The sequence below is a fragment of the Trachurus trachurus genome (assembly GCF_905171665.1).
Source record: "Trachurus trachurus genome assembly, chromosome: 22".
NCBI lineage: Eukaryota > Metazoa > Chordata > Actinopteri > Carangiformes > Carangidae > Trachurus > Trachurus trachurus.
This window is the reverse complement of record NC_139907.1, coordinates 22,872,978-22,886,049: the sequence shown is the minus strand read 5'-3', so window position 1 is coordinate 22,886,049 and position 13,072 is coordinate 22,872,978. Positions and strand designations below refer to the sequence as shown.

The 13,072-nt window shown below is 44.1% G+C and overlaps 1 protein-coding gene across 1 annotated transcript in view; it reads right to left on the bottom strand.

The window, feature by feature from the left end:
* The window catches only part of clmna (calmin a), a 51,050-nt gene that overhangs the window by 3,816 nt on the left and 34,162 nt on the right, over positions 1-13,072 (bottom strand). Inside the window, exons 2-10 of the mRNA XM_083998249.1 lie at positions 11,271-11,332; positions 8,430-8,525; positions 8,229-8,312; positions 8,052-8,144; positions 6,803-6,999; positions 6,055-6,248; positions 5,477-5,559; positions 3,223-5,388; positions 1,298-1,476 (exon numbers count right to left, since the gene is read on the bottom strand). Of these exons, the coding sequence (XP_083854375.1) occupies positions 1,298-1,476; positions 3,223-5,388; positions 5,477-5,559; positions 6,055-6,248; positions 6,803-6,999; positions 8,052-8,144; positions 8,229-8,312; positions 8,430-8,525; positions 11,271-11,332 (3,154 nt within the window). The remainder of the gene's footprint in view (positions 1-1,297; positions 1,477-3,222; positions 5,389-5,476; positions 5,560-6,054; positions 6,249-6,802; positions 7,000-8,051; positions 8,145-8,228; positions 8,313-8,429; positions 8,526-11,270; positions 11,333-13,072) is intronic.

Sequence of the window (13,072 nt, the reverse complement as noted above, 5' to 3'; positions counted from 1 at the left end):
TACGTGTCAGTAAAAATAAAACAAAGAAGCTGCTGTAAAAAGGAATAAACTGGGGCAAAAGCAAAGCAAAGCACTATAACTGGAAACTAACTGCTTCTTATCAGTTTGACATATGTATTGGGGAGAAACCAGAGCGAAACAGGAACACACTGCAAGCAAACTAGACACCTGCTCAGGGCCCCTGTGGCCACCAGATGTCCCCCCAGAGCACGTCAAACTGTCCCACAGAGAGCTTCACACAGTCAGGCAGCTCACTCTGGAGGTGAGAGTTACTATGTATTTGTTTACTTACTAAACCCTTACTGGAAAAACTGCCTTTATCTTCTACATCCATGTAAGTCTGGTCCACTGGACCTCATTACACTGGGACAATTCACTGGCTCATGCTCCATGTCCCTCCAAGTCCATACTGAGCTTGGAGGATGGCTTTTGTCATCCACCAGGAACTCACTACAAATCACTTTAAGGATTAATGTGTCAGTACCTCTTGGTCATTTTAGGCCTGAACCTCTGTGCTGCTTCAAAACCCATGAGAGCGGGGAGGGAGGGGGAGATACACCTGGAGGTTACATGCTCCAATATTTTAGTAGGATTTTGGCTCCCATATAGTAAAAATACATTTTCTTGGACAGCAAAATGTGCTGTACATTTGTTTTTCGTTGATTTTATTAGGTGTAAAGCCTCGTGAAATATATTTTTATGTGGAACAAATTAAAAACGTGGTGAAAATTGAAAGCATGGTGAAACATTGATGACCATGGGCCCTGGAGGTTTTTTTGTTTTTTTTGTAGAAAAATTTGGTTAAAATGACTTAATGACCCCATCAAGTAAAGTCTTTGAGCTTCGTCTTACCATTTCCTCGAAATCACACATGAAAAAAGACTCGACAATGAAAACTTTATGAAGAGGAAGTAACAGAACATGTGAGTGGCTGAAAAATACAAAGCACCAAAAGCATCAAAAGTGGGTTTGATATAAGTCTTTGGGATTATGATTTTAATTCCACTGTTGAACATGAACAGAATCAAGCTCTCTGGTATTAATTAATCCTGCAACATTAATTTCTGTAAGCCTCCTCCTTTTCTTTAAGCCGAAGTCTTTCAACCCCTAATAAGGCCTGTCTTCATTTCCATCACGGACCTACAAAGATTGTGTTCAGTACTTTTAAGGAAATATATGAGCAAATGGAGAGAGGCCGGGTCAGAGCAGTCCCATCCATTGCCATAACACTGATTTCCCCCTGGGTAAAGCGTGTTTCTCAGTGTACCAGGGAGCTGGCTAAGAATAGAAAACCTACCTCACAGGCTCTGTGTTTTTCCTGGCAGAGCCCTGGCTCTGTTGTTCAGCCTCACTGATACTACTGCCATCTGCTGGATCGGCATCACCCCAGAGTCCTCCTGTCTTCTCCCCGGGCAACAAAGACTGTCCCTGGGGTTCGGATGCTTTGTCTGTATCCTGGTTGGTCTTAGTGATCACCTAACACGAGCAGGAAACAGTGAGAGAGAAACCATTTAGATTTATAATGGGAAAATATAAGTATTTAAAGTTAGAAGCATCTTTGTATGATGTTGTACCATTTGCAGGATTTGGAACTATAATGGGTATGGGTCACTGGCCATTTCATCAACCACTGGTTAATTACACATCTCTTAAACTCGTTCCAGGAAGTTGATGAAATATTCATGGTCCCCTGGGGATAAATCTCAATATTCTGATTAACTTTTCCCCTGGCACCACCTTCAGACCAAATCCATTTACCATAATTTTCAGAGCAGATTCATGAGGATAAACCCTTTCAATAACTATCTCATTAAAAGCCATGGATCCTTTTGCTACTCTTAACCTTTCCTCTTGGCACAGGAGGCACAGGCAGACAACCACACTCTTGACTGTGGGGGTATTAAAGCGGGTGGAGTTTAAACTCTTTATTGAGCTACTTCTGTTTATTTTTATGTTGACTTTGATGAGTCATCAGTCCAATAAAAGACTAAAACATCTAGTTGGATCTGATTAACTTCGCTGGTGTTAATGAGATAGCACATTAACAAAAAACAGAATGGGGCAGACAAATTGAAGGCATAATGTTATAATACCACTGACGCATTACAGTTGTGTGACCTGAATCTAGTTGAACACACATACACACAGAGACGAAAGAGTTTATTCCTGTTCCCTGAAGTTGTCACCCAGTATTCACACTTGCCTCCAACTTTCTTGTTTCTCTCCTTCTTGTTCTTCAAATAAATGTTTTATAACAACAACACAGCTCTAACCGCTGACCCCAGCCTATCACCCTGAACCATCAGTGGAACAGAATAATGTGGTTAATGAACATCAGCAGGTCATCTGGTTGTTAGGTGTGATATTGTGGAGGTGTGAAGTGTCACTTTGCTTCATGTTTCTGTTTGAACAGTTAGATCATCACACACGCACACATGCACCCACACACACGCAGTCAGAGTGAAGGCAATGTTTTCTATGATGTCACTTACTGAAACAAACTACTCAGATGAATTCAAAGTCCCACAATTTGCAATTAATCTCCTCTCTGCAGCTCTAGTAACAACAGGTCAGTGTCAGCTAATCAGAGGAGAGGAGGCTCAGATCATCCCGTCCCGTGATCTTCTGATAAACATAGGGTTAAACCAGTAAGGTGACTGCTTTCTTGTGACAAGTTACAGAAGTCCTGACGGCTGGTTTTAAGGCTCATTCCCATTTCAGTCTGCTACAAAATGGTATATCAACCAACAGACCAGCTCCCTGTCACTTGCTTGGCCAATGAAACCTCACCAAACAAAGTTCAGAAACTAAACATAACTGCAATAAAAATAAAGTGAAATATCAGTGTAGTTAAACATGAATCTAAATGGACAGTGAAAGGGGTAACACTTTACAATAAGGATCCCTTAATTAATGTTAGTTAGTACATTATTAAGCATTAATTAACTGTTTACAGATATATTAACAACCATTATTATGTATTACTTAGGATTAAGAAACACATTAATTAATGTAGCCTATTAGTAAGCAGTTAATTAACGTTTACTACTCAAAGTTAGTTAATAAATTAAAATTTGAATAATGTAATTAGTTATCATTATGTATGCATTACTCAGCATTAATTAACACAGACCTTTAGTTTACTAATGTTAATTAAGGGACCCTTATTGTTAAGTGTTAACAAAGGTTGTACAAGGCACTGCTGAATAAATTTAAATTCACCTTGTCATTCTCCTGCATCAAATCCATTCCATTCCTGAAGTCCTCACCCAGCAGGTCAAATGGTTGGTCATCTGGTCCACTCTCTGAGGCTGGTGCTGGCTGGAGAGCCGATACGCTCAAAACAGAAGGCCAACTCTGCATTTCAGTGTCAGGTGGGTCTGTTGACATTGGCTCCTCTTTGTCTGGGTAGAACAGATCCATGGGTTCAATAGGGTCACCAACGAGATCTTCTGTCGGAGAACTTCGGTCAAAGTCCGAAAAGAAGTCCATGTCTGCACTAGCTGGTCCGTGACATGAAATCCCCATCTTACCATTATGGTCTGAGTTGACTGAATCCAGTGTGCTCCGCTGTGCGTCGGTTATCTCACCATCAACCAGTTTGACAGGTTGCAATTCACCATCTGTAGAGGTCTGAGCAATTAAATCCTCATCAGGGTTATCTGTCTGAGATTTGTGAAGAGACTCATGTTCCTGTTGGGCTTCACTCATTTCCTTGTTATCTATCATTCCGGTGTTATCCATTGTGTGTGGATCACTTGTGTCTGTATCTGAAGACTTTCTGATGTCCTGATCATACGTTTCATCTAAATGCCCATTTTCAATGTCTGTTATCTCTTCTTTAACATCCTCTGATATTACAATGGAAGGAATCTCGGCAGGTTTTTTGTCATTAATGTTACTGGAGTCACAACTCTTTCCATCTGGATATTGTGGGCTATTGACATTTTTGTCATTTCCATTAAATCCACTTTCCTCTGGCTGGTCCACCTCTTCATCCGCAGCATGAGTTTGTCTTTCTGGGTCATATGTTCCCTCTTCATTATGCTCCTCTGGCTCACTGGAGATAGAGATCAGAGGAATGCTTGGTGCTCCCCCTTGGCTGGTTGGAGGTTTAATGCTTTCTTGGGGATCAGGATAGTCTCTTAGAACTCCTTCATTGGTTTCATCGTGTGTTTCTTTAACACCTTCACCCCTTTCATTTACAGTTAGTGATTCATCTCCTGGGTCCTCTCTTATCTCCTCTACAGGAGAATCTGTTTTCAGACACTGAGTTTCCACTGCAACCTCCTCAGAATTGCTTCTCTCGTACGGACTTTCAGTTTGACCATTACTCTGTCCGTTGTGGTCCTGTGCATCCACCGTTTCCTTTGATTCCTCTAAAATGCTCTCTCCACCACTGGTTTGATTATTAAGTTCTTCAAAATGATCAGGGAATGGTGGTTCAGTGTTGGAGCTCAGGGACTTGTTGGTTTCATTGGTTTCCTGATTAGTATTAGCAACAGAGTCAGCCAGGATATCTTTATCAAAGGAAGGCTCTTGTTCTTTTAGAAGCAGATTTGTATCCATCCGTTTCTTCTCTTCTTCTTCAGCATTGCTCTGATCCAGTGTCTGTTCTGGTATCATGTCCTGTTTGTTGCTCTCGAGGTTCTCCTCTTTCTCTTTCTGTGCTTCCTCTCGGTTTTCCTCAGAATGCTCCTGAGTTTGTTCCTGTGTTGTCTCCAGTGAGTAAATCCCTTCATCCTTATATGCCTTAATAATCAATTGCTCATCAGGTGCTCTATCCTCCTCTAAGGATGGGACAAATCCTTCATCAAGATTAGTAACCTCCACAGGGGTGGCCCGGTACACATCCCAGGCTGTCCCACTGTCACACAAAGAACTGTCACTTCGGCTTTCACAAAACCTCTCTGGCGTCACCCCAAACTCACTTTCCACCCAGGAGTCCGGTGAGCTGATCGCCGAGTCGCCAACTACTGACTCAGTGTTTCCACACTCGGGCACAGAAGAGTCAGTGGGTGAGTGAGAGTAAGACAGTTGTGGGGAGTTAGAGGGTGAGTTGGTTACGACCTCACTGACAGAGTCCTTGGTGTCTTTAACCGCGCTTCCAGAGTCTCGCACCTGGGAGGAATCCGCAAGGAACTCCTCAATGGACCACGAGCGAGCCGCAGCCTTTCTGAATGGGGGTGACGTGGCACTCCTGTCCTCAGACACGGAGGAAATCAGGATTTTGGGCGCAGGTTTGGCAGAATCCCCCTGAAACAAGTACGACCGCTCTTTCACTCTGCTTCGGTGAGCGCCGTTCCTCATGTGGTTGGAGTCGATGTCGCGGAAGTTGAGTCTACCCATAGAGACGCTTCGTTCGATCACCTGGCATGGCTCCTCCGGCTGCGTAAGAAACAAAAGAAGTTGGCAGTGCATTATGTTTTATCTAATTCTGATGTCAGACACAAATTGCTCATCAAGGACCTCTTACCTCCTCTATGCCAGGGAAGTGTTCCAAGAACTGTGACACGTACGTCATGATGGATTGTTCATCTGGTGGGTTGATAGTCACATCTGTGCAAATAAAGAACAATCATCACACTGACGTTTTACATGAAGGCTCCCACACTAAGGAAGCTTTCTCCTAACAATCATAGGACCTGTACAGGCTTGTGTTTTATCAGGCTAATATGCTGGCAATATGACATGTAGCGCTCATCCCTCCTCTGTCAAAACCATGACAGTAATCTGTCTGGGTTGGATATGGCTCATTTCTGTAACACTTTGTAACATTGCACAAGTCCAATCTGAAGACATTAACAGAAGGATTACATCAGCACAGAGACAGATATCAACTGCACATTGTGTTTTTACCTTTTTCCATTGTTGAGAAGTTGTCAAATAGGCCAACATAACAATAAGTTTTGGTTATTTGTCTCCCCTTTAACTGAAGGACTTTAGGGGAAAATAACTGAAAACAACATTTGTTGTCCCTACAATAGTTTTATCCTTTGATGTGGACAGCAACTAGATAAGGTGAATATTTAAAAAGAGTTATTTCCTTGTTACCTTCGGGCTCCAAGAGGCGTGCGATACCAAGGCTGTAGTGAGCTATCCTGAAGGCATCCTCCAGATTCTCCCTGGCGTTCCTCAGCAGGGCCTTCCTCATGTCTACCAGGCTGGAGTCGATGGACTTGATGACAGCCAGGAAGGCCAGACCACTTGTCCAGCTCTTCCCGAAGTCCTGAACTGCGACACCATACCTATGACAGGACGTACGGTGAGTTCACATCCCACACCGTTGTTTGGTAAGTGTGAGGTCAGCAAGTTAAAGGGATAGTTCAACATTTTGGAAAAAAGAGTTTTAGGAGTAGGTTCGTTAACTTTAATTGTCGGTGCAAGCTATTTTTAGAACGGTGGCGCAGAGCCGCGAGGTGCTCAGAGCTACGCTACAGAGGCTTATCTCATAGCGTGGTGAATGTGCAGGACACAACAACAGTTTTGGAGTTGTTGGATTGTGTATTTGGTGAGTTTGATGAGGGAAACCAAGAAATCCCATGAGCCTCCATAGCGTAGCTCTGAGCAGCTCACGGCTCTGCTCCGCCGTTCTAAAAATAGCTTGCACCGACAATTAAAGGTAACAAACCTACTCCTAGGACAAAATGTTGAACTATCCCTTTAAGTGTCATTTGGATGCTACGGCACAAAATAGCTGTGGCTCAATTCCATTATAAAACAAACAAAAAGCAATTACTAAGAGATTGCTGCAATTTGTCAGACTTCTTAGATTGAACTGAAAATGTCAGACAGCACTCACTTGCGTGTTCGCTTCTGCACCCACTGCAGCAGCTTCTTAATGGCCCTGCCGTGTTCTCTCATGGCCGTGGTGGCCGACTGTCTCTCATCCGATGGCGTGCTGCAGTGGGATGCGTCAGAGTCGGAGCTGGTGGGGATGGACGACAGGCTGGAGCAGGATGGGAACTGACTCCTGATGTTCCCAGTCAGCTCTTTAATCTGGAGAGAGAGGGACAGAAAATTGGATTTCTGGATCACACGAGTAAACATTTGCTGAATATTGATAAAAAAAAAGATCAGTGTAAGGCAAATGTTGTCTCAGAAACTATTCAAGGTGGAAAAAAGAATTTGCTCTGGTTCACAGATCTGAGAAGAGACAACAAACAAAAAAAAAAGGCTATGTCAACAAGATTTGTTACATAATGCTTCCCACAGCAACCATGACACATGATGGAAACATTTCAGCAGACGACCAACACAGTTATGTCTGTAATGCCCACACACACACACACACCCCCGGCCACTCCCTGATTGGGTCTGATCAGCCTCGACTACCAGTGGTCAATACAACATGGATGATGAATTACAAGCATGACTGACTTTGTTGTCTTTGCTCTTGTTGTTCATTTAAGTTCTGCAACTATTCAATGGACAGACAATCTGCTTCCTGTTTACACCACAAGTACAGTTTATGTGCAGCTGTATGTGTTTTGAGGCCTGCTGTATGTATGAAGATTATATCTGATATGGAGCTAAAATGTTATGTAATACAAAGCCTTTTTGTGCTGCTTCTGAATTTTTTATATTCATATCTTTTATCAAGATAGTGGGTTCTGTATGCAAGATCTGCAGTGAGTCTGACAAGAGTGAGAGAATATAACGAGACAGAAAAACACAGGGTTCTGTGGTTGGTTCTTGGCTCTGTAAAAATTCGGTACATCTCGCCGATCATCACCACTCATCCCAGCAGAGAGCTGGCAGCGTTCGCAGCTTCAGCTTCAAACCGCGGAGTGACAGGACAGCGTTTCCACATGGTGCCTGTCCAAGGCAGTGAACCACAGAGTGGATTACATAAACTACCCAGCAAGCTGCACCTTGATAGGGTCTTTATGAATGGAAAGTGCACAGGCTGTGAAGCAGACACTTTATTCTGACACTTGACCTCATTCTAAGTGCAAAGAGGCAAAGGAAAGGACAGGAGGTAGAAACTCAGAGTGCAGGTGAGGGGGGTATGAAGGGCTTTTAAGAGATGAAGGAGGAAATTAGACTACCTGGAAGAAGAGGATGATGTTCCAGATGAGACCCAGGATGATGGAGGAGTTTCCATCGGCAACATCTGCTGCATCGATACTGACCAGCTTCACCTGAGGACACACACATGTTGAACTGGTGTGAACAGGGCAGCCAGTCATCGCGCAGCACAGCTGCCGATTGGCTGTGGTACTTACGTTTCTCTCCTCCAGGAAAGACAGGACCTTGGCGATGTTGTTGAGTCTGAAAATACGGTGGGAGGACTTCTTGAATCCATGAAGCTGGAAGATACACGAAACATATAATCATGAAATCAAGATAAATTACTGCTGCTGTCAATAAAATGTTGTGGTTTTTGTATGTGGTGCTGGGAAACAAAGTGTAAAGAAGAGTCTGACCAGCTTGCAGCCGGAGAGCTCCTCCAGCAGCGCCATGAGGATGCGTCCATCCTGGATGTCCTGGAAAAGATCCTGGACCTCGATGGGTGGGTCACACTGAGGATGGAGTGAGAGAGAGAGAGAGGGAAGGAGGACAGGAGAGAAGAAAGGTAAGAATATGAAACAGGATATCATACTGTAAAAAGGATGTATTTTGTCCTTGACCCTGTTTACACACTGAATATTACTAGCTGAGTATAAGAAACATCAGACACAGACTCAAGTCCAACTACATTAAAACCAGATGGTAATAAACTGATTCCTGATCAGGTGGAATGATTTGTGTGACTATGAGAGCTCAGAGCTTCCGAACACTATACATGCATGTGTTTCAGATAAACTCTCTGTGTCACAACTAAACAGTCAAAGTGTACGAGTTATTCTTCCTCCAGTGTTTTTTTTTTACAGTAACCAAACAGCTAAACAAGAAAAACCCATAATGTGTGTGTGTTTAAATGAGGCCACAGACTTGACTACCATCCCTCCCCCTGTTTGTTTGCCACCACTCAGACTAGTCCCAGCTCACATTGCTGTTTACCCAGTCATATGAAATATAAAAACCCAGTGTTTTGTCATTGCTGCTATGTGAAGTCTAAGGCAATGGCTACAAATGTTGTGTGAGGTCAGCATGACCTTTGACCAGCAAAATGAACTAATCAGTTCATCCTTCATTAACAATTTTAATGAAGTTCCCTCAGGATGTTATGGAGCCATCATGCTGACAAAGTCAAACAGTGTTCAGTGAGGCCACCATGGCTTTGACCTGTGACTTTTGAGACTAAAGGCCTTGAGAGCTCAACACAATGCAGCTTGAGAAAACACTTACAAGTAGAGATATAATTTCAGAAAAAATCTTCATCATTGATGGGTTAGACTGAAACCCAAATCTGAATCATGAGTGTTTTTTTCCCCCCTGCAGCAAAATGATGGTGTGCATCTTTGTGACTACAGTGATCTTGACCTTTGGCCTTTGGTCCTTTGCCAGTCAATTAGAAAATCACATTCTGGAGAAATCCCCTCAGGAAACGTTGCAGCATCGTCAGCAGATACAAACTGCAACACACTAATGACATTTGGTTCGTCCTGTGGAACTGGAGTGAGACACAACACTCGGTTTATCTTTAAACATCCATCAGTCACCCACTGTGTGTGACGCCTGTTATGACAACAAGTCATTACCAACACAGACATTAGTGAGCTTGTCTGAATGGTGGCAGGAGGAGGGGGGAGAGGGGGGAGAGGGGCTGTAGACGAGGTTAGAGCCACTGTAACTTTCCAAGATGACAGAACACAATGTGTGATTGTCTGTTACTGGGTCAGAGATTTGATGCAGGGCCAGTCAGTGTAAGAGAAGAGGCTCATTGTGTGAGAGAAAACACAAGACGCCACCCACCCTGACTCACCCCTTATCAGACTCCACTCAACCCGTCTCCCCCCAGATCACACTCCTAACTCACCCCGTCTCACCCCTGAACAGACTTCCAACTCACCCTGTCTCCCCCCTGAACAGACTCCACTCAGCTTGACTCCTCATCCATCCTGACTCCCCCCATCAGACTCCTAACTCGCCTCAACTCACGCTGTCTCCCCACTAAACAGACTTCACTCCCCCTTAAACAAACTCCACTCACCCTGTCTCCCCCCCGATTGGACTCCTAACTCGCTCCAACTCACTCCGGCTCACTCGGTCTCCCCCCTAAACAAACTCCACGCACCCTAACTCCCCCCTGATCCTGACTCCCCCCATTGGACTCTTAACTTGCCCTAACTAACCCTGTCTCACCCCAGATTAGATTTCACTCCCCCCTAAACAAACTCCACCCACCCTGACTCCCACCTGATCAGACTCTTAAATGATCCAGACTCCCACCAACTGGACTCCTAATTCGACCCAACTGTCTGTCTCCCCCCTAAACAGACTTTACTCACCCTGACTCCCCCCATCGGACTCATAACTCACCCCAACTCACCCTGACTCACCCTGTCTCACCCCAGATTAGATTTCTAACTCACCCCGTCTCCCCCTAAACAAACTCCACTCACCCTGACTCCCCCTTGTTCAGAGTCCTAACCCATCCTGACCCCCATCCACCACTGGATTCGAAACTCATCCCTACTCACCCTGTCTTCTCCCTTCACTCCCCCCGATCAGACCCCTAGCTAACTCTGACTCACCCTGACCAGAGTCCCTTACTCCATTTATTTAAAATCTCAGTTGAACAGTTAAGATGCTGCATGAACAGTAACACTTGAAGCAAACGCCTGCACTGTGCAGGATTGTTTTCACCTTGTGAGCAGCTCTACAGCTGTGTACTGTAGTTGACAACAAAGTCACATTTATATAGGCCTATTTATTTATCCCTCAGTGTGTCCCCCTTGGGCCTCCATACTCGTCCCATTCACTGACAGGGTTGTCATGGTTTCCACACGGCAGCAGCTAGCTGGGTGGCGTGGACGTGTAACATCACCACTGTTCTCTCAGATGAACTCTTTACAGTGTATGAAACTTTAATGCAGCACCACACAACCACATGTATAATTTAGAGAGGCTGCGACTGTTGTTATGTAGCTTACATCACATGTGAGCTGCTGAGTAGAACCCCAACAGAGATGAGGGGAGGGGGTGGTCATAATGGAGCTACTCTGTGCTTTGAGGAGGAGCCGATAAAAGAAATTGTTTTGTTCCACCCGGCCGGCTCAGAGAATGGAGGCTCAGGAAGCAGCTCTGTAATAACTGAGTGTGGAGACCATGATTACTGTTTCTCCTGAGTGACTGTGTGTTTCATGAAGGCATCAACAAACCTTCTCTAGATGTAGGTTCATCCATCGTGTGAAGGTCCTCTTCTGGACAACTTCTCTTTCAACTGCAACACAGAGAGAAAAGAAGAAGAAAGGCTGTAGTCAACAGGAAACAGAGCCAGGGCCTGAGGACATACAGTATAAAACACACACACACACACACACACTCACATACACACAGACTCCATCTGAGATTAAACATTGTGACAGAATGATGCAGTCTCACACATAAATGATCAGGTTTTAGGATAATTAAAGAAAAAAAAGCAAATCTCAACACTGTGCTTTGGTATTTTTAGCAAAAGTACACCCTGTACACCCTCACAGGTGTTTCCACTTACTCCTCTTACACTACAGTGCGCACTCTGAAGCTGAATCCACTTGGCTAAATTCACTCGTGGTGTGGCCAAAAGCAGGAGAGCAGTAAAGGTTCTGCTCATTTCTAGTTTGAAATAAGATTGATAACAAAGGTCAGGTGTCAGAGTGCATTGTCTCTACATGAAAGAGAAGAGCAAATATTATTGCTCTGTGAGGTGGAAGTAAAATTCCACCTGACAGTGCCATGAGGAAGACGTCAGTCCAGCACGGTGGGTGCAAATCGAAGCTGGCAAATTACACCACACTAACAAAAATGGTATGACAGCTTTTTGTAAAAAATACTTCTCATCAATATCTTCTCAACACTGATTTCCACTGACATATTTAGAAAGATTGTTGAATTGGATGTTGATGACAGTGGTGTTAATTTAATGCAATTCCGATATTCAGATTCCTCAAGATGACAGAAGAGCTGGACCACAGACTGTAAACAAATGTAACCTGGACATAACCTCTGTGACGTCACCCACAGGTGCACTGAAGCTCACAGTGATCTCCTACTACACCATCGCCATCTGTTCAGGCTCTGACGCTGCCCAACTCCCAGATAATCAACACATGGTCAGAGGTGGAGCCGAGACTTCAGTGCATGCTGGTTTGTGGCAAAGCACGCGCTCCCCCACCTCCCACACTGATCAAAAGAGGCCCCACCCACCCAAACGTTAAGCCTTAATATATTTTAAATAGGTAGGTTTTGTAATAAAGGAGAAAATTTGTTAAAAAAAACCACAACTGCTTTAGTATGAGGCTGTACACATGTTAATTCCAACTGTAAAGACATTTTGACATGGGAGACTGTGGAGACTGACTCACTGTTGGAGACATAGCTACTCTAGTGGCCAGTAGAGGAACTGCAGTTTGTGGTACTGCAGTGTTGGCTACATGTTATTATAATTATGGAATCAAGACATAAAAATAGTATTAGATTTGATTATCATTTGCAACAATATTGATACAAACATTATCATCTTCACTTAATCCAGTTAACACACAACTTCACACAGCCCCTCTGCTTGGTAGCAGCTAAACACATAGCTACATGTAGCTAACACCCATTGATGTTAATGACACTGAGCCACATCAAACTAACTTTACTTTGCTGTTGCTGCTGAAGGGTCTTTGTGAAGAGTTTTACTCCAAAGTGAAAAAAGTTCTGTTAGGAAGTAGGCTATTTTTCAAACGAGGCCGACGACCAGAGAAAAGCAGTGTCTCAGTCATGGTATTGGACATGGACGTGGTCTATGAAGACTTTGTCCCCCATGGACCACATGGACTGGAACAGATCACTGGTAAAAGAGACGGTCCAGCCTGGAGAGGAGCTCCTGCTGTGTTGCCGGGCCTACCCAAAGCGTGGCTCGTGTTACTTAGCAACCTTAACAGCTGCAGCTCATTCAGCTGATTGTTCAATGGGAACTCTTTGCTGACTA